Source organism: Apteryx mantelli, chromosome 18, assembly GCF_036417845.1.
Source record: "Apteryx mantelli isolate bAptMan1 chromosome 18, bAptMan1.hap1, whole genome shotgun sequence".
NCBI lineage: Eukaryota > Metazoa > Chordata > Aves > Apterygiformes > Apterygidae > Apteryx > Apteryx mantelli.
Window position 1 is genome coordinate 887502 of NC_089995.1, and position 19990 is coordinate 907491.

At 54.1% G+C, this 19990-nt stretch overlaps 2 protein-coding genes across 4 annotated transcripts in view; one reads left to right on the plus strand and one right to left on the minus strand.

Moving 5' to 3' along the window:
* Positions 1-5048: 5048 nt before the first annotated feature.
* On the plus strand, positions 5049-8243 carry LOC106499899 (T-cell-interacting, activating receptor on myeloid cells protein 1-like). 2 transcript variants are annotated; one of them, XM_013961527.2, is made up of 7 exons: positions 5049-5356; positions 5447-5482; positions 5683-5958; positions 6157-6441; positions 6741-7031; positions 7263-7547; positions 7924-8243. In XM_013961527.2, exons 1-7 carry the CDS (start codon positions 5083-5085, stop codon positions 8046-8048), a joined length of 1572 nt encoding a protein of 523 aa, XP_013816981.1. In that variant the 5' UTR covers positions 5049-5082; the 3' UTR covers positions 8049-8243. The 2 variants fall into 2 exon arrangements, with proteins under 2 accessions (XP_013816981.1, XP_067163755.1); XM_067307654.1 differs by lacking the exon at positions 7263-7547 and having other exon boundaries at positions 5083-5356.
* A 731-nt stretch (positions 8244-8974) lies between these two features.
* Positions 8975-19990, minus strand: part of L3MBTL1 (L3MBTL histone methyl-lysine binding protein 1) — a 32341-nt gene continuing 21325 nt past the window's right edge. For both annotated transcript variants that reach the window (XM_067307419.1, XM_067307418.1), the window contains exons 14-22: positions 19772-19857; positions 19091-19201; positions 18691-18805; positions 18352-18451; positions 17126-17323; positions 16743-16789; positions 15588-15745; positions 14637-14699; positions 8975-13768 (exon numbers count right to left, since the gene is read on the minus strand). In XM_067307419.1, coding sequence (XP_067163520.1) covers positions 13634-13768; positions 14637-14699; positions 15588-15745; positions 16743-16789; positions 17126-17323; positions 18352-18451; positions 18691-18805; positions 19091-19201; positions 19772-19857 — 1013 coding nt within the window. In that variant the 3' untranslated portion in view covers positions 8975-13633. The remainder of the gene's footprint in view (positions 13769-14636; positions 14700-15587; positions 15746-16742; positions 16790-17125; positions 17324-18351; positions 18452-18690; positions 18806-19090; positions 19202-19771; positions 19858-19990) is intronic.

Below are 19990 nucleotides of genomic sequence, written 5' to 3' on the forward strand. Positions count from 1 at the left end.
TCGAAAGCCTTGCTGAAGTCAAGGCAGACAACATCCACTGCTCTCCCCTCATCTACCCAGCCAGTCATTCCATCATAGAAGGCTATCAGGTTGGTTAAGCATGACTTCCCCTTGGTGAAGCCATGCTGACTACTCCTGATCACCTTCTTTTCCTCCACATGCTTGGAGATGGCCTCCAGGATGAGCTGCTCCATCACCTTTCCAGGGATGCAGGTGAGGCTGACTGGCCTGTAGTTTCCTGGCTCCTCCTTCTTGCCCTTTTTGAAGACTGGGGTGACATTGGCTTTCTTCCAGTCCTCAGGCACCTCTCCTGTCCTCCATGACCTTTCAAAGATGATGGAGAGTGGCTTAGCAATAATGTCCACCAGCTCCCTCAGCACTCGTGGGTGCATCCCATAGGGGCCCATGGATTTGTGGGTGTCAAGTTTGCTTAAATGATCTCTAACCCAATCCTCCTCCACCAAGGGAAAGTCTTCCTTCCTCCAGACTTTCTCTCTTGCCTCCAGGGTCTGGGGTTCCTGAGGGCTGGCCTGAGCAGTAAAGACTGAAGCAAAGAAGGCATTCAGTAACTCTGCCTTCTCTGCATCCTTCGTCACCAGGGCACCCACCCCATTCAGCAAAGGGCCCACATTTTCCCTAGTCTTCCTCTTGCTACTGATGTATTTGAAGAAGCCCTTCTTCCTGTCCTTGACATCTCTTGCCAGATTTAATTCCAAACGGGCCTTGGCCTTCCTCGTCACATCCCTGCATACTCTGACAACGTTCCTATATTCCTCCCAAGTGATGGGAATGTGTGGGACATAGCTGTGAGGTGAGGAGACTTTGGGACATGACTGTGGGATGGGATTGCTGTGGGATGGGGGTGGCATGGGGACATCATTGTGCATTGAAGGGATGTGGGAGACATGGCCACAGGGTGGGATTCGTGGTGGGAGGAGGCTTGGCAGGTCTCTCCCATCTCCCTGCTTGCCTGCTCAAAGGGAAGCCCTAGGTGACAGCAGGCATTGTGTACCCACCTGGCTCCTCCAAAAGGGAGGGATGTCCCCATTGGGGGAACCTGGTGGGTCCCATAGGGCACATCCCTAAAGGCAGAGGGCTGGAGGGTTCGAGGACAGTCGCCCAGGCACAGAGACTGGGTGGGGACAGAGGAGATGAGAGGGCACAGGGACATGAAGGGCACTGAGAAAAGCACCCCCCCAAGGAACATGGGCACTGGGGGACAAAGAATATGGGCTGTCCTTGCCCTGCAGGGTCCCTATGCTTGGAAGGCAGCTAGGGACAGAGGGTCCAGTGGGGCACAGGACCAAGGAGGCTGGGTGTTGTGGACTTAGCCAAGCAGAGAGCTGGACCTCCAAGGACCACATCTGGAGACATCTGAGGGCACAACTGGAATCATCGGAGAGCCACGTCCAGGGCTATTGGAAGGCCATCTCTGGGGCCATCTGAGGACCAGTCAGAGAAACCCACCCCAGGCTCAGCCCCACCAGGCTGTCCCAGGAGAGCATCACCCCATGGGACACCAAAGGCTGTGAGTCAAGGGGAGCAGCTCTCCGGAGCACCTTTCTGGCTGAGGATGGTTACTGCCTTGGAGTATGGGATACACTGTGGGATGTAGGGAATAGCATTTGGGGATAACACCAGCCTTATTATGGGATGTCTAGGGTAGGAACCAAAGGTGGGGAAAGAGAGGGATCCAGGTGATTTGGGGAGGAACAAACATGGGAAAATAGAGGGGATAAAAAGGGTTGGTTGCATGTAAACAGGGCTTATCCAGCCATGCTCTGTGCCTGATCAGTGCAGACAGTCTTGTCTTCCTCTTAAATTCCTTTCTAACTCTTTTCCTGGGTGAGGGGCTCTCTACTCTGTGTGCACATGTGTGAGGAGATCTGAGTGTCAGCAGCTGGAGGGGGACTGCAGGTCTCGGGCCCAGGTCTCAGGGTGCAAGAGAGAGAGGATGTGTAAGGGAGCGTGCGATCACTTGCGGGTATCAAGCAGGACTAGCTGCCAAGTAGGTGAACAGCCAAGTGTGCATGCGTGTCTGAGGGTGAGACATTGTACCTATGTATATATACATTACCCAATAATGGACCTTCATCCTGATCAGCCAGAGAGGGGAACAGGATGAGGCTGTTGGTGCTGTCAGCTTTCGCATGAGTGCTAAATGTTTCTGTCTGTGGCGTTCTGTGCGGCTGGCCGTGTATATGTGTATAGCATACCTGTGTTTGCATCTGTGCCTACTGGGAATACATGCCCAACCTCACTACTGTTTGGACCTGGGGGCATGGAGCTGTAGCAGCCTCACCTCTACTGGGCCACAAGATTCGGCAGTGGTGATGGAGGGCTGAGCCAGCTCCATGTTCTCACACCCGAACCCGGACACAGGGGTAGGTCTCCAGGCTAGGGGACATGAGAAAAGGCTCTGCAGAAGAAGACCCAGGAGTCCAACAATCCCATGGCTTGGCCCTGTTGCAATGCCACCAACTCTATCGTGGGCTGTATTAGCCAGAGCGTAACCAGCAGGGTGAGAAAGGGGGGGTTTTTCTCCGCTGGGTGCTGGTGAAGCCAGAGCAGAATACTAGGCCCAGTTTGGGGCCCCCCAGTACAAAGGGGACAGCAGAGGCCACCAAGATGGGTGAGCCTGGAGACAGGACATCCAATGAGATGCCAAGAGTTGGTCCAGCCTGGAGGGGGCAAAAGAGGGTTAGAGGGGAGACGGGACTAGATGAGGTGCCCTAGAAAAAGATAAGGCCATTGAGCACCCTGCTGCAAAATCTCCTCTACCTCATAATGTCTCCAAGGGAGATCAAAAGTGCTGAAGACAAGGAGAGGAAAGAGGAAGAGTGTGAAGGCCTAGGGAAGACTACATGGGGCTGCTGAGAGCCCTGGGGGAGTCCAGTGACTGCTTCTCCCATTCACCCTAGATTACAGCCACAGCAACACCATGTGACTAGCCCTGGGCACCAGGGTCTTGCTCCTGCTTGGGCCAATCATGATTGAGGCTGTGCACAGCTGGAGGAGGGCAGGACAAACCTGCCTGCAGTTTGCAGGCGTGCAGGCAACTGCAGATGCTGCAGTCTACAGCAACATGGGGCCATGGGAACAAGACCCCACTGATGCCTCTTGGAGGACTAGCAATGGAACTGGGTCATGAACCTAAACAGCCCTCACTCCTCAATGAACTGGGCAAAAACTGCTGGTTCTGGAGGAAATCTCCTCCATTATTGATCTCAGAAAGGATATGGGACCATCTCTGAGCACATCTGCTCCTACAGGCAGTCTGCCTCCCTGATGTCCATCATGTATAACCCCATCAAGGCTTCCTACTCACCCTATTAAGCTTTGGACTGGACTTGTGCAGGAAGGAGCTCCTCGAGTTTCTCCTGGCTTTGACTTTACACTGGGAACACAGGGCTTGGAATGAAACTCAGGGGACGTCCATGGAAATGTCTCACTATTGCAGTCTGGGATAGAAACTGGGGGTCAGAATAAAGCTGCTTGACATATATACTGATATACTGGTAACCTTGGAATTTACTAAGAGATAGAAAGTACAGCAGCTAGTTGGCATATGCTCATGTCCCTTCTGATGCTGGGAACTCTGTGTGTAGTCAGCATCAGATGGACCTCTGTGTCAGGCTACATGGTACACTGCACAGAATCCTGTCTGTGTCAAGGTTCAACATACATCGGGATGTCTGGGTCAGTTATACATGAGTTTCGTTACAATCATTAACCATGTCCTATCTGACAGGTGGTATGCACTTATCTACCTGATGTGCACCTAGGTGGTGTGGTGGTAGTATATGGGTTCGACAGTGTATGCATAGATCAGCTCAACACTATAAGCTAGCCAAGAGTCTAATATGCATACTAGTGCTATGAGGTTATACAGCAGCCACTTATGCTAACATACGGGTATCTGCATAGCTATGGCCTATGTACAGGGTCTACTCAAAATCACTATCTCCTCATAACCTTCCAGAGTGGTCCACTGCACTCACTCTGATGGTGAGGACCCAGCAGGGCAGGCTTTAGGCCCTCTTTGCCAGGCGGATTAAAACACACTCCAGTGCCAGCACTCTCCCCTCCATGTCCCATTCCTCTGTGCCATAACACAGAAGATGGACCCTGTGAGCAGAGACAGACTGGGATGTGGGCAGCACCTCTGCGCATGTCTCTGCTCCTCTCAACCCATTCAAATGCCAGTCACCCCTGTCCAGTCCCAGCCCAGGGCCAAGCTGACACTTATCCTACACAGCTCCAGTCCCCCAGCTCCTCTCCTCCCTGCTTGCCTCACTCCCATGTCACTCAAAGGGACATACAGCCCTTCTGCAGTTCAGTTAACCCTTTGTTATTACCAAAGGGAACTCTGTCAACACCACTGGCCAACCCAAGAGGGAATCACAGCTGGGGAGGCTGGAGGTGAGGCTCAGGGTGTGGAGGCAGGGGGCAATTATTTGGGGTACGGACCATACCATTGCCCCAGTATAGGCCTGAGGAGGCTTGCATGTCCACGGAATGGGTCAGACTCTGTAGAACATGGAGTGGCTTCAGACCTACAGGTGAGGGAGATGTTGCTGTCTCTTAGAGCTTTGACTGTCCCATTCCCCTCCCCCCCAACTAGCTCCCACCCCTGCCCCAATGAAAGACATCATGGATGATCCAGCTTTTAGGAGAACATTTAAGTGGGAAGAGAGCAGGCTTGTGCCAGGTGGCAGACAATAAACAGGGAACGGGAGTCTTTGGGGTTCGGGGTCACCAGGAGATGAGGCCAGGTGGGAGGAAATAGTCCCTGAAGTGGCAAAAAAGGGAAGCCAAGTCAGTTTCCTGCTGTTGCAGTCTGTGAGTTCACCAAACCTCCCCCACAACCATGAGGAAGGCGCAGCATGGACACTTCCCCATGGCTGATCTCAGTGTCATCTCCCCCCCCACCACCACCCCCCCGCACCACTGCCCCCATTTCACAAGGGCCAAGAGGAAGCCATTTCCCCATCAAGTGACCCAGAGTCAAGGAAGAGAAACCAAAAGCCCCAACAGATTTACCCCTCAGGTCCACAGAAGCCTAAGACCAGGTCATTGTGGATGCACAGTCCTGAGGGGGTGACTGGGACGTTCTGGGACCAGTTCAACCATCCAAGCCCTGCACTGGGGGGCTCCTCCACACGAGCTGTGGGACAGGAAGTGGCTTGTGACAATCAGGACTTGCCGGGACACAGCAAGAAGCCGTGCAGCTGCAAGAGAACAGACTCAGCGTTTCCCCCCCAACCCTTCCTCCTGAGCAAGCCCTGCTTAAGCCAGGGACAGAGGGAGCTAAGAGGGACTGCGATGCTGCCTGTGACCCACATCCTAGCCTTTGGTGAGTGCCAGTGGTTGTGTGGGCTCCCAGAGGGGACACGAGGTGCCTTGAGCCTCCGACAGAGATGTTACGGGGCCATTTCTCTTGCAGGTGCTTGGTTGGTGGTGCAGAGCATGACTGCCACAAGTGAGTAACATGAGGAGGGAGATGGGGAGCTTGGACACATATCAAAGCCCCTGTCTCCTTCCTGGGGCCCTGCCCCAGCCCCACTGCACCAAACTCACCATTGTGTGGAGATGGGGCCTGGAGCTGGCTCCATGCTCGCAGCAGGGCAGCTGGGCTCCAGAGCACTCCATGTCTGTCTGGCAGCATCTCTCTCACTGCAGGTGACCCCAATGTAACCATCTACCTGCAGCCGCCTGGGGTGATCCCACTGGGAGGCTCTACCACCATCCGCTGTGAGTGCCAGTACAATGGTGGGAGCTTTGTGCTGTACAGGAACGGGCACCAGTTCCGCAGTCTGAAGACGCGTGGCAGCAGGGCTGAGTTCTCCATTTCCAATGCCACCCGAAGTTTCTCGGGTCCCTACAGCTGCCATTACCTGCATGGAGATGATGGTGCTGTGCTGGCTCGCAGTGACACCTTGGAGGTCCTGGTGGAAGGTGAGGGATGTGTCGTGGCCACTCCAACACCCTCCAAGCCAGGGGAAGCACTGGGCATCTTGGCTTCCCTGTCTGCATGACAGGAAGAGTTTTTCCCCTCTTCCCTGACTTGGAGAGGCGATGACCGCCTCTGCCTTAGTGAGGTGGTGGCATCACGGAGACCCCACAAGGCTTCCAGCACCACATCTCTCCCCACAGAGCTCCAGGGCCCCAAACCTGTCCTTTCCATCCTGCCCGGGCATGAGGTGGCTGCAGGGTCTGATGTGCTACTACGTTGCATCTTCCCGTACGCCAATGCCATCTGTTTCCTGTACCTGGAGGGCCAGGCTGGGACACTCCACAACTTCCCTGAGAAGGAGGCCAAATTCTACCTCTCCCAGGTGGAGCAGGGCAATGGGGGCCGCTACAGCTGCCAGTGCTACACCAAAGGGACCCCGCCAAAATGGTCTAGCACCAGTGAGTACTTGGAGCTGGTCGTGAGAGGTGAGACCCCCCCCCCATCTCATCCTACCCTCTTTTTCCTCACTAGAATCTGCCACATCCTGGGGGAGCTAGAAAACAGGAGGTGGGGGAAAGAGAGCAGCTGAAATAGGGCCCCAAGCAGAGGTTTACAGCTTCCTCCAGATGTTTTTGAGGCTTGCCAACTCCTCAGAGACCCTATAGACATGGTGCTGCTGAGACACCAGTGGGGGGGGAGGTTAGGGGAAGGGCTTGGGGTCAATCCCAAAGAGCAATGGGGTCTGATCCAGCTCTGAGAGGCTGTCATGTTTGCTTATGCTCAGAGTCACAGCTTCCCAGCCCCTCCATCTCTGTGACGCCTCCAGATGGAGCCATCCTAGGGACACCGGCCACAATCCACTGCAAGTGTCCCTGCCAGGGGACAGCCATGCTGCTGTACAAGGCTGGGGACACCAGCGCTCGACAAACAGCCCAGCTGGCCAGGGATGTGGCAACATTCACCATCGCCCGTGTAGACAAGGAAGATGGAGGCACCTACACCTGCCGCTATGGGAATGAGTCCGACCCCAGCAGCCTGTCACAGTCCAGCCACTCCGTAGAGCTACTAGTAAGAGGTGAGAGGGGTGAAACACAGCCATGACCCCATTGTTGGGCTTGGGGATTGGTGGAGACATCAGGAGCTGTCCTGAGCCCCAGAGATGCTCAAAACACATGGGCTTTGGGCTGGGGGACTGCCTCCACCAGCACTGAGGGGATGTTCTGCATTGGGGCAGCTCAGGGTGGCCATGGGGTGATGAAAGGGCTGCTTGTACTTCTCCAACTGTCCCATGTGTTCCTCCTGGCAGATCCTGGCCTGGCCAGGCCCAGCCTGTTCCTAGAGCCACTGAGCCATGTCCAACCAGGGACCAATGTCACCCTGTTGTGCACTGGTGTGGGCCAGAATGCCCAGGTTTACTTCTGGAGGGACAGGGAGATGGTAAAGAACACAGAGCCAGAGGGGGATGTGGCCACCTTTGTGCTGCCCCATGTGATGGGACACCATGGGGGCACCTACGCCTGCACCTACCACCCCCGGCAGCAGCCGTACCTCTCATCAGAGCTCAGCAGCACCGTCTGGCTGGTGGTGGCAGGTGAGGGCAGGTTCCATGTTCTCGGCATCCTCTGTGGCCTCAGCGCCAGGACACACCAGGAAGGGTGACAGGTCAGAGAGTGGGTGGGGGGAGTCACAGTGGGGCAGGGAGCGGGGACAGGGGAGACAGAGGCAGTTAGGAGCCCTTGGGGTTCCCCTTGGCTCCCTATAAACTTCCCTGTATCCCCCTTTAGCCCAGGAGACCCCCAGGGTGTTCCATTGTTCACATGGGTCTGTTTGCCCTGGGAGCCCCATGTGTCCCTGCTTTGTCCTCTGGGGTCCCGTTGCCCCCATGGGGCCCCTTTGCTCTGGAAGCTCTCTGGGGTTTGTCCCTTTGCCCTGGGACCCCAATGACTGTCCCTTCCTATACCCTGCAGACTACACCTGGGGCAACACTGTGCGCCTGGCCCTGGGTGCCGGGATCCTGGTCCTGCTGGGGCTGATTGTGGCTGAGGCCATGCACAGCCACAGGTCCACACCTGCACACCTGAGTCCCCTCTAGAATGGAACAGAGCTAACCTCCAAATCATCAGGAGAGAAGGTGATGCTGCCATGGCCACGCAGGCTGGAGGCGGCCCGCATGCTCCCTGCATGGGGAGCTCCAAGTAACTACCATCATCTGAACTGTGACCAGTAAACGGATGCTGGTATTCCCCTTCCACCTCCTGACAGTGCAATAAACCAGCCCTTCCCAATCCCATTGCTTCCAGCAGCTGCCTTTGTGGGACAGGAAAGTTTTGGGGTGGATGTTTGGACCTGTATGGCCTGGGTACCCTCACTCCAAGACAGTGCAGGGACCCCTCCCACCCCATGGCAGCACAGGGCCCCCATCCAGTGGTGGCACAGGGACCCCCACCCCAGGGCAGGGTAGTGTGGGCACCAAAGAGGAGAGGAAGGGCCAACCCCAGGACAGCCCCAGATGCAGTGGCTGCTGCACAGGGCCATACGACATATTCAGCACCTGACATGGCAGCCCCCCAGGGCCCCATACAGGCCAGGCCACCATGGCCCAGGCCCCTTTGTTCCCTCACACCACAGGACTGCAGATCCCTACCCCCGCAGAGGCTTCGTCCTGCCACACCCTTCCATCCCCCACTTCCTGGTCTCTGTGTTGTGGTCCAACTCCACCTTGGGCACTCTAGGAGCAGAGGAGTTGCCTCTCTTTCCTCTAGAGGTGGTGCCGATTGGCCACTGGCAGCCTGGGGGCGGGGCTCAGGGGTAGGGCGGCCACAGCAGTGGGGCGGGGCATGGAGGCAGGGTCCCAGGGTGGGGCGGGGCTAGGGGCAGAGCCACAGGGCAGGCTCCCCACCCCCCCCAACCTCAATTTCCGTTGTGGCCGAAGGCGGATGCAGTCACTTCCCTTGCTCCACTTCACATCTTCCCTGTGCACGGCTCAGGGCTGAGTAACCAGTCTCCAGCTGTGCGTAATTCCATTATTCACATTTATTTATTGTTATTTTGAAACACTGACAAAACACACCACATACTGATCTATATATATAAATTTATTTTTGTACAAACATAAATTTATATATATAAGATCTTTAAACCTCTGTATACTCAGGACACAAGTTCTGGAATAGCTGCACTGGCTACAATAGTATTTCCATTATGAAAACACAAAGAGGAGGTGCAAATATCAAAAAAATCAAGAAATAGAAATTAGAAACAAGTGCAAAATGAATGAAAGTGCAAAAAAGCTTTGTCATCACAAACACGCTTCTTCCAAAATGCAATTCCCTTTTCCTCCCACCAGGTAACAGCAAGCCCCAAGCCCCAGAAGGGGGGGGAGGGGAGGAGAGGGGAGGGGCGACAGACCCGAGCTGCAGCTGGTTGGCTGTTTCCCTTCTCTTTGCATTCAGTATGCCCCCTCCTCCCAAGAAAGGAAGGAGTGAGGGAGAACAGCAGAGAAGCTGCTAAGTCACCTCTCCATGCGGCTGCCTCCTCTTCTGGCAGTCCCTTGATTGCACTCAAGTCCATAGATTTGCCTTGGCAGAGGCAGCTGCCGTAAGCCATCATCCCTCTCAGACAATTTGGATTTTTTTTCTTCTTTTTTTAAACAGTGCTTGTGATTGATGAAAAAATTGCTCAGGCCTCCTGGAGCAAGAGAGAGGCAGCCAGCCACACTCTGGCCAGATAAGGTCCAGTTCCTCACTGAGCCTCAGGCCCACCCTTTTCTTTGCAGGAAGAGACCTTGGGCTCTCACTGAAGCGCTAAACACCCTCCTGGGAGGCTCAGACTGCTCACATGCACCCAGAGCCATCCCCAGACCCGCTGCCCAGGCAGACACTCTGGCACCTGAGGCCTGGGCTGGAGGGGCAGTGATGCTGCAGCACTCACCACAGGGCAGGAAGTCTCCCATGGCTCCAGTTAAGCCAACGCCACCTCTGGCAGCACAGGTGGGGCTGTGGGAGCACAGGCTTCAGGGGCCTCCACTCAGAAATATATTTAAAAAATCCTTCATGAACTGAAAAACTTGGGCTGTTGTCACATCTCTTGGAAAGAGCCTCCAGAAGATCTGCTGGCCAGCTTCAGTCCTAGCGTCTGCTCCAGCTCCTTGCTGACACAGCAGTGGAGGTGTCCAGGAGGAGCTTGGCTGGCCAACAGGGGAAGGATGACAAACTTTGGTGCTTCTGCCTTGGCCACAGCTGCCTCGACACTCCCTGACCTGGGGCTCCCCACTGGGGCTCTATGGAGATGGAGGACCTGCTTCAGCCAGGGTGCAGCCACCCTTCCTTCTCCCAGCCTCCCTGCTGGGACCAGGGGCAACCTCTGCTCCCCAACAGGCTGCCTGCTCCCCCAGCTGCCATTACCCATGGCCCAGGGCCTATCACCTTCCCAGCCACATCTCTGCGGCAGGCAGAGACCACCACAATAAAACAGTGTCAGACCACCAGCAGAGGAAATGGCATTGTGATTTTTCTACACTGGCACCCACAAACATCCAGCCACACACACACACACACACACACACACACACAATGCTTTGGGTTTTTTTTTGTTTTTTTTTTTAAGGAAACAAAAAGGTTATAAGCTTTAACAGTAAATAGCCCTTGACCATCTACAAACTGTAACTCTCTCACCCAGACCAATTCAGAAGCTTTGTACCCAAAGGACCGAAAGAAGCCAGCCCAAGTGGCAGGTGAACTGGTGCTTGAGACAGCAGATGAGCGAGTGTGACAGAAATCCTCACATCTCACTTCACACTTCCCATGAGGCTGTTTTTCCCTATGCAGAGCTTGGACCCAGCATCATCCCCACCAGAGACCCTGGGTTCAGCCGTGCAGCCGGGGGCCATGCATGGCAGGCTCAGTCAGTTTGCATCCGCTCTTACAGGGGGGTTACAAGAGCTCAGGAAGGCAGTATCCAATGGGAGCAGCCTCCAGCTGCACCCTCTGATGCCCAAGGCCAGCACAGGCTGGAGCACCCACCTCTGTCCATCTTACCAGGGCCTAGGCAGAGTACGGCTTGGTCACAACAGCAGAGCAAGAATTGCCAGTGTGGGCAATGTGGTCCTGTGGGCCAGCCATGGTTTGGCTTTATAGCTCCTTTTCCCCTTCAGCAGGGATCCTGGGAGCTCCCCACCACCTCTGCTCCCTGGGGTGGCCCTGGGAGAGACAAGACTCTCCCTCCATCCTTTGTGCTGGTTTTAGATCTGATACCCTGGTAGCAATTTCTTCCTGCACACCCAAGGCAAGCACTTAGTCCCTCCCCCAAAAGGACGAATGACTTAGCATGAAGGAATGGAGCAGACAAGAACAGGATTCATAAGATATTTCCTTATAAGCTCACTGACCAGGTCCTGTGCAAGGGTACTGAGAGACAAGTAGGAGAAGTGCCATTCCAAATCACACCTGGAGATGTTTCAGAGCACAGTTTACATGGAGGATCTCACAGCTGAAGGTCTGAGAGCTCTTCTTCCTCTCCCCCAGCACACAGCAGCCCAGGAAGAGACTCTCTGACAGCTGAAGAGACCAAGTTTGACACCCTTTACTGTGGATTGAGGGTGACTCCAGGAGTGATGGTGGGACTCAAGGACATGTCTGTTCCTTCCCACTCACCCTCTCTCCACAGCTGGCCGCACCGCAGTGCTTGAAGAGATGGAAGAAAATGAAAAGGGAGAGGAGAGGGAGAGCTGCCTAAATCAAACCCAAGCATTGACAAAATAAATACATGGACTAGTTACAAGCCCCACATGAACAGCAAGCAGCAGACATTTCAAGAGCAGGTCAAATGTGACCTCAAATATTCAATAAGAAAAAGTCAAAATGCTACATTTCCATGGGAAGCCTAGCACAAATTGACCCAAGTGTGACAGCGGCTTCCAAGGCAGTGTTGCTCCGAGACATGTTGCTGGTGCACACGCTAAAATCTCTCACCCCTGTCTTTGAGCACTGGGAAAGGGGAAAAGACTTGTTTCGCTACTGATATGTCACTCATGGGAATGGGAAAGAAGGAACATCCAGGACTCAGATCATACCATTTCAAACTGTGGAAAGTTCTCAGGGGCCCAGGAGCTCACCTCCAGTCATGCACAGCCCAGCCTGCGCTGACCTCCTTCTGGTGCGACAGAGCAGAACCACAAGCACCGCACAGGCACACCACTGGTCTCTCAGCCTGGTGTCCTCGCTCCAGTGGTCACCCACAGAAGACGTGCAGGGAGGGATAAAAGACCCCAACAACCATTGCATAGGCACTGCATGTCCTCTCCCTCCCGGCAGGTGGTGACATGGGCACTATCTGAAGTCACCTGGGACTCTGTGGATCCCCTCAGTCATGTCAGCTTTCCAGGCTAAAAAATCCTAGACTACTTGGCCTTCCCTCCATTACAGGGGACAGTGTTACATGAGCATTTCCAAAGTGCATGCATCCTTTGTTAAAGGCGCTGTGTTGTTAAAAGGACAGAAAAACCTGTCCACTGCTGAATTTTTTAGCTCTGCAGGGAAGGAAACCAGAGAATGAAAGCAAATAATACTACCTTTCCAATACCAAAGCTTGGGAGCCTCAGGAGGGCAAAAGGGGGCGAGAAGGTGGCTTGGCAGGACGGAGTCAACTAACAGGAATTCCTTAGGAACCAAACTCCAGATCTGCCTTTGGAGAAATAGAGGCTTTTTGCCCTCAGCAGCTGCCTCAATGCTAGAAAAGGCCTTTCTCCTAATATTGGGACTAAAGTGGGTCTGTCTCTCCTTTGTAGAGAACTTTTAATCGCTGCAAGGGGCACAAGTTAACCAAAAAGCCTTTCTCCCAGAGATGTGCTGGCCTAGACAGCCCAAAGCATAAGAGGAAATGGAGCTTTGTTTTGCATCCATACAGCCCTGGCCACATGGGGCCCTGGGGCTGCTGCCTTACAGTAAAGAGCAATAAAACACTGATGCTGGTCATGGGCAGAGCCATGGCTGGGACACACTGCTCGCCCAAAGGGGCAAGAGGTTGGCCACTGATTCCCAGTGCAATGAAGGGGCAAAGCAAAGTTATCATCAGGCCTTAAAAGAGGGAGTCACAAGGAGTCAAGAGAGAAAAAGGCAAAGTGAGCAGAAGCTCCTCGAGAGAGCGTCCCTCAGATACGTTGTTAGCACAAGCCTCACCCCAGAGGAACACACTGAGGGAAAAAAAAATCTCTCTCAGCTGCTGAACAAAGAAAAACCAAGCCTTTAAATGGGTGTGAGTATCCATGTGGGTAGTCAGTCCCTTCCCCTTCCTTGGTTACTTGAGCAGTGGTGTCAGTCCTCAGTCTCCTGCACCCTCTGTTCAGCTCCACCATCCCTGAACACACCCCTGAGCTAGCGCAGTCACCGTGCTTGGAGCACATCAAGGGTGGCTTTCACACTAAGGCAGGCTAGTCCCACATCCACCCTCTGCCTCATCAGCCTCTACCAGCACTGGAGGAGAGGGACAGCATGAGAGGACAGAGAGAGAGAGAGGAAGAGGGTCAGGGAGATGGACTGGTGCGAGAGCAGACAAGAGGCATCCAAAGGGCATGGGGAAGACATGACAAGCTGCGAGTTGTTGGGGGGGTGGGTCTCTGTCGTGGCCAGACAGTTTGGCAGCACCGGTGCTGAGGGAGGGTCTCAGATGGGCCAAGAAAAGTCACTTTAAGGTGTCGTCAGCATTTTTGAACATGAGGATGGCATTGTAGATCTTGAGTGCCGGGCCCAGCTTGACGCTCATAATTTTGACAATGTCAGCCTGCGTCAGCAAGAGGAAAGCCTCGCCGTCGATCATCTGGAGAGGAGAGCAGGGACAATGGCGTTCATTGGAAAGCCAGGCTGCAATTTCCCAGAGACAACCAGCACAGGTACTCCCTGGAGACACGCACATTCACACTCACCTCCACATCTGCTGCAGGGAGCAGATAGCTCAAGCTGTTCCCTTCCAAGCCTTTTGGAGTGTTGCGCCACAGCCTCTTCCCTGCTCCAGGCCATCCCCGTTCGTACAGAGCAGGGCAAGAGCCACACACAGCATTCCCACCATGTCCCAACCCGCTATGTCATGTAAGCCAAAACTGGGCAATTTGCACACCCAGGAACAGGGGGGAAATGTCCCTTCCAAGGGTGGCCAAGAAGCTCATGCTGCAGCTAGCCAACTGGCTTGCAGGCCAGACCGCAAAGGGCACAGGACACAGCCAACAGGTGTTTTTCTCCAGGCAAACACCAATCTATTCCCTGCTCCAGCCCTCTGCCTGCATGAAGGCTGCCCCAGCTTGGCTCTGATTGCCTGAGCACCATTAAAGCACAGGCCATTTACTCAACAGGCTGGGACACTCACTGCACCCAGAGTGCCCAGGATTAGCCTGCCCCAGACATACTGCATATGGTGGAGAGCAGCTCCTCTGTGGTTCTGTCTGCAGAGGAGTCTAAAAACTATGAACATGGCTGATGGACAGGAATAATGCTGGACTGATGCTCTAGTGAGAGGACACAGGGATAGGGAGGATGAATGGGTAAGGAAAAAGCAGGGTGAGATTGCTGTCAGGCACCAAACATATTCTCGACATTCAACGGCTGTGCTTTGGGCCAAAGGCTGCTGGCCGATCCCTCCCTCCCCCTTTGCTGTTCTGGGCTGCCTGTGCCTGTCCTCCGGCTGATCTCACCTCATCCTTGAAGAGTTTGGCTTGGTCCTCACAACCCGTCAGAGTCTGAACAAAGCTGAAAACCTTGGAACAGACAGGGAGAGCAATGTCAAGACTTCCCTGAAGAAGTGACTTCCCTGACTGGAAACACCCTGAGCCCACACCCTCACTTCCACAGTGGTGTTTTGCCTACTGTAAGGTAACACATGCCTGTTGGACAGGACAAAGTGCTGCAGTTGCAGTGCTCTCCTATGCCTAGGGGAGACCAGCGTCAGATCAGGGGAAAGGTGCTGGCCTTCTCCAGCCCCACAGCAGCAAATGCCACAGCAGTTTCATCTCCAGCAAGCAGTATTCAGCATGGCAAGATGATTCCCACTGAGGGTCCAGGGCAGTAGAAGGACACACTGGAGGGTAATGGGGATATCAGGCAAGCCTGGCAGCCAGGGCTGGCTCTCTGGCTGCAGAGGTCCAGTTACCCTGGCCTCAAAAGGGACTACCACGGATGCCTGAGAAAGTGAATGAGAGATGATAAGGAAGGGTCTGAGACAAAGATTTCTTCAGAGGAGAACCAGGGAAGTGATTCCTTCTCTGCTGAGTCAATGGTCTAATTTTTTCACTTAAAAAAAGATTAAACTGGTTTGTTTGGAAAACTGTAATAGGCTAAATGAAGAGATTGCTGATTGCCTTCATCTCCCAGCCCTGAGCTAGTGTCACATTCAAGCCAAGCCACAAACTGGTAGTTCTGGCAGTCTATCCTGCATGTGCCCTTCCCAGCAGCTGCCATCAGGGCACATGACTGGCAGATATCCACACCTTCCCCCACTGAGCACAAGTGCATCAAGCTGGCCATCTCCTCACCAGTCCAGGGAACTGGCCCTCGAGGCTCCTCAGCACCTGGCACATGTGCCAACAGCACTGCACAGCCACACCTGTGGGTTAGGAGCCAGCAAGCTCTCTCCAAAACTTCCTTACCTCATCAATGGTCCACTTGGCCACTGTGGTTGCTGTGATGCCAGCCACCCCTGGCAGGAGCTTGCAGTGCTGCTCCCAACAGAGGGACAGGGAGCGGTCAGGGTGGGCAGACAGGGCAGACATAAAGAGCGACTGGTGCATATTCTCCGAGGAAATAGCTGGCAATAAAAAGGCAAGACATGATACAAGGTAGAGAGACATGAACATCCCATCCCATCCTACAGGCCTTGGAGAGACCCCCTGCCAGCGGAGGACCTGGGGTTGGAAGCAGATGGTCTCATGGACTCAGACTATCAAGAGCCAGGTTGTCCCTTGCGTTAGCAGGATATTAGTGTATCAAAGGGTCCAGGTAGGTGGGACTGGCGATGGTGGGGGAAGAATTTTTGAGCCAACAAACTTGGCTTTTCCTTGTTCTTACCACCTCCCATCACTCATTTTCTAAATTAAACTAAATTCTAATGTCAAATTTCACACCAGAATGACATCCTTAATAATTTAGTTCATTTCAGGTTTTTAACAGAGTTTTTCTCTTGTTCTCTGCCCCAAGGAGTCAGGGATGTCTCCCAAAAAGAGATCCTTTTCATTCATTCCTAGTGCTGGGGTGGGCACCAGCCCATGGTAAAACTGTTAACTGCTGGAAGAAATGTCTTTGCTTCTTGCAGCCAGTCAGTGTTTTATTTCAATCATAACAACTAAATGCAAAGTGAATTGTTCAGCCCTAATTTTTTGTACTGTGGCAATAACATGGCATTTCACAATCCCACTGATGTTTTGGGGTACACATGGCACCCACAGGATGAGGGCACAACATCCTTGTCTGCAGTGGACAGAGGGCTTTGGAAAATGCACTGCCATGGAGAGAGGATCCTAATTCCCTGCCCTAATGCACTCAAAGGAATCAGGAATATAAATCAAGAGACATAATAAGGGACCAAGCACAGCTCTGGTAAGAGGCAGGGACGTCCCCTGTCACAGAGCTTTGAAAGTCAGGCCATGAGCTGTGCACAGACTCTGCAGAGTCCTCCACAAGGTGCTGACCTGCACTAGGTCTAACCAAACAGTCCAAGAGGAGACTTTTCTCTCCCACCCACCATGCCAAGTCCTCAAACCATGCCTCTGCTCTGCAGTGACACCATGGCAGAAGACAGCGCTTACTCTGGAAGTCTTCCTGCTGGATCTTCCGGTACTTCGGAGGTCGCCCTCTAAAGAGACAAGAAGATGGATTTCAAACACAGCTGGGACCAGCCTGAGGGCTCTTCTCTGCATAGCACAGAGCTGTGCCTTGGCGGTGGGAGCAAGGATTCCCTCTCAGACCCTGACCCAAAGGGCTAACAGTCAAGCTCACACAAAATGGGAAGAAAAAGCAGGAGAGCTGCCCAAGGTGACCCAACAGAGCTGGAAGGATGAACACCAGCTGCCAGCAAGCACGCACCCCCACGGGTAAGGTGCCTCTTCTGGTTTGGCTGTCCCCTCCAAGGATGCCCAGAACAGTGCAGGTGCAGCACTGCCTGCACTGGCCTTACCAGGCTTGCCCCTACCTCCCGTGGTGCCGAGATTTCTTTCGCTGAGAGAAGCCCATCAGGTTCCTCTTTCGAGCTGAGGCCTCGGTGTCAGATAAGTCTGCTTTGAGCCTGCCCTGGTTCTTCTCTGCCAGTGGGCACCCTGAGAGGCAGTAATGGGCTGTGAATCTCCCAGTCACGTGTCCTGACCCGTCGCAACCCGGCGTGGGGCACTTCCTAGAGGACAGAGGGTAGGTGAGAGTTGGACCCAGCACGGGGCAGCACACAGACGCCAGTCAGGCCCAGCACATTTGGTGGCATGGCTACCCCTCCACTCCAGACCACAGGAAGCCACAGCTCTGGCCACACACAGCAATGTCAAAGACTTGCTGAACAAATGCCCTAGGTCCAGGGCGTTGAGCGCGTGAATTCACAGGCAGGACAAGTCCAGCCCCTCCAGGTACAAATCCCCATTCCACCTTCCCCACAGCTGTAACTGCGACCCTGTACAGGTCTCCACAGTCCTGATCAACCAGGTCAGTAGGATTCACAGTCTCCATCATCCCTTCCTTCCCCCCACAGACATCTAGACTATCCACAGGCCCCAAAATCAACAGAGTAAGGAGGAAGCAAGTTTCATGAGCCTGGCCAGAAGAGAAACCCCTGGGAGCCTGATCTGCCTCCCTTGTCCTCAAGGACTCTCCACCTGACATGCTCCTCTGCTCTGCTGCCAGCTTGCCGTGCTGGGGTCAGCATTACGCCATTTCTGACTTCCCTGGAAAAAGCTCACACAAGTGACCTGGGGGAGATTTATTGTCCTGTCTCAGCGCTTCTCAGATCAAAATCTCATAGGAAAAAGCATCCATGAGGGACTGGCAGAATACCATCCTGGAAGCTGGTATCAATGAGCAGTGTCATAAAGTACCTAAGGCTGTCCCCTACATAGCCCGTGTGCCCCACAGGCAGATGGGTGTCTAAGGTGCCTTTGGGGGGCTCTGAGTGGCACAGGGCAGGTACAGAGCAGGGAGCACCACCTAATAAAGAATTACAGCAGGAATGGAGCCCCCGTGCTTTATGCAGGTCTGACACAGGGAGAGCAAGGGCTGCCCCTGAGCTGGAGGGAGAGCCAGAATTGGGGTGGTGGGCGGGATGAGGGCAAAGAACGGTGCCAAGAAGCCATGTGGGTGGCAGAGGAGAGGAGGAAGGCCCTGGGGCTGGGCCCATGGGGAACCGCTGCCCCTCCAAATCATGCTGGGGGAGCTCACCTGTGGTGAAAGCTGTACTTGGAGCCCTTGGTGTGAGGGATGCTCTTGCAGCCCAGAGTTGGGCAGCCCCCATGGGTAGAGGAAGCTGGTTCCTTTGGCCCTGTACCAGAAGGAGAAACACGGTTATAGCCATGGCCCCCGGCAGGGCCAGAGGTCTGTGTTCTCTGCCTGCTCCAAACTGCACGGACATTTCCAGCTGCCAGCTCTGTGAGAAAGGCCTTTTCTCCCTGCCCACCCTCAGCCAGGACACATTTCTGCTCATGGTCAGGGGCCAGTGACAGTAGGGATCTGGCACTCTTGGGCCCTGGTGTGAGAGGCTGCCCCAGGCCAAGGACTTACTGAGAGGAGGCTGCAGCGGGTGCCCAGTTTTCAAGCACCAGCCTATGGGGTGGATGTCCGGATGATCTGCATCGATCCAGAAATCATAGACGTGGCTCCAGCCATCAAAATGGATCTGGGGAAACAAGTGGAAAGGTCATCCTTAAACCTCAGGGCACCTCCCTAAGCAGCACTGGAGCCCTCCAAGCTGATGGCAAGCAGTAGGGTAGAGCTGAACTACAACAGAAGGCTCTGCTCCACTCTCGGAGCTGGGCAATGAGACTTGCCATCCTATGTACTTAATGCTTCCACAGACCTCCGCCTACTTTGCCATTACAACTGGCACAGTGAAACGGGAAGCGCAGGAGCAAGCCAGGACAGTGCCTGGATGCAAGTTCAGCACCAAGACCCCAGAACCCACCTTTATTCTGTGATCTTCCACATCCTCCACACTGGCCACTCGGATAAAGGAGGGAGTCCTTCTGTCCACTGCCTCCAACTTCATGTTCACCAGGAAGCCATGGGGTGGGCGCTGAGAGTGAGGAGCACACCAGGTCATTGAGGAGCTGGGCTGTAATCTGGGCTCCTGCACTCCTTCCCCATTTTTCCACCAACATGTGCTCCAAAGCCTAGCTCCCACCTCTGGCCCATCTGGCCTGGAGCCCTCTCAAGCTTGCAACTACAACCAGGAGAGAGTAGGGATGGATTTCCTGGATCTGAACTGTGTTGATGCAAGATAAGAAATCTCTGCCAAGGGAAAAAGGCCTCTTGGAGACCCATTTGGGGGATTTACATTGTGGCTGCAGTTGGCTGGAAACAGCTGCTGTTACTGCAATTGGAGACAAAAACCACCAAGCAAGCTGAAATGATTTCCCATCACCTGGCTCCTATCTAGCCAAGGAAGTGGTCATATTTCTCATTTTTCCCAGTTTGCATCTACTTGCCCAGTATAGCCCTGATTTCTGCACCCTGAGTGTAGATTTGAACCCCAGGCTGTGGCAGGAGCACACTAAACATCACCTTTCATAAAAGCATAGACCTGACAATGGAGAAAACCTGAAGGCCTGCTCAGGCACAGTGGAGCAGATAATGGGGCACTCACCACTTTAAAGGCCCAAGCTGGGACAGCAGATGCTCCAGTTTCCTTTAGGTACTTTTCCCAGCTGAAGTTGTCAGGGTCAGGATAATCTAGAAGGGGGAATGATGGGCAGGGTGAAACACACCTGCCTGCAGGAGGACAGCAAGTATCCCAGAACGTCCTACTGCCCTGAAGGACCAACCAAACCTGCACCAGGTATGTGAGAACCTGAGAGACATCAAG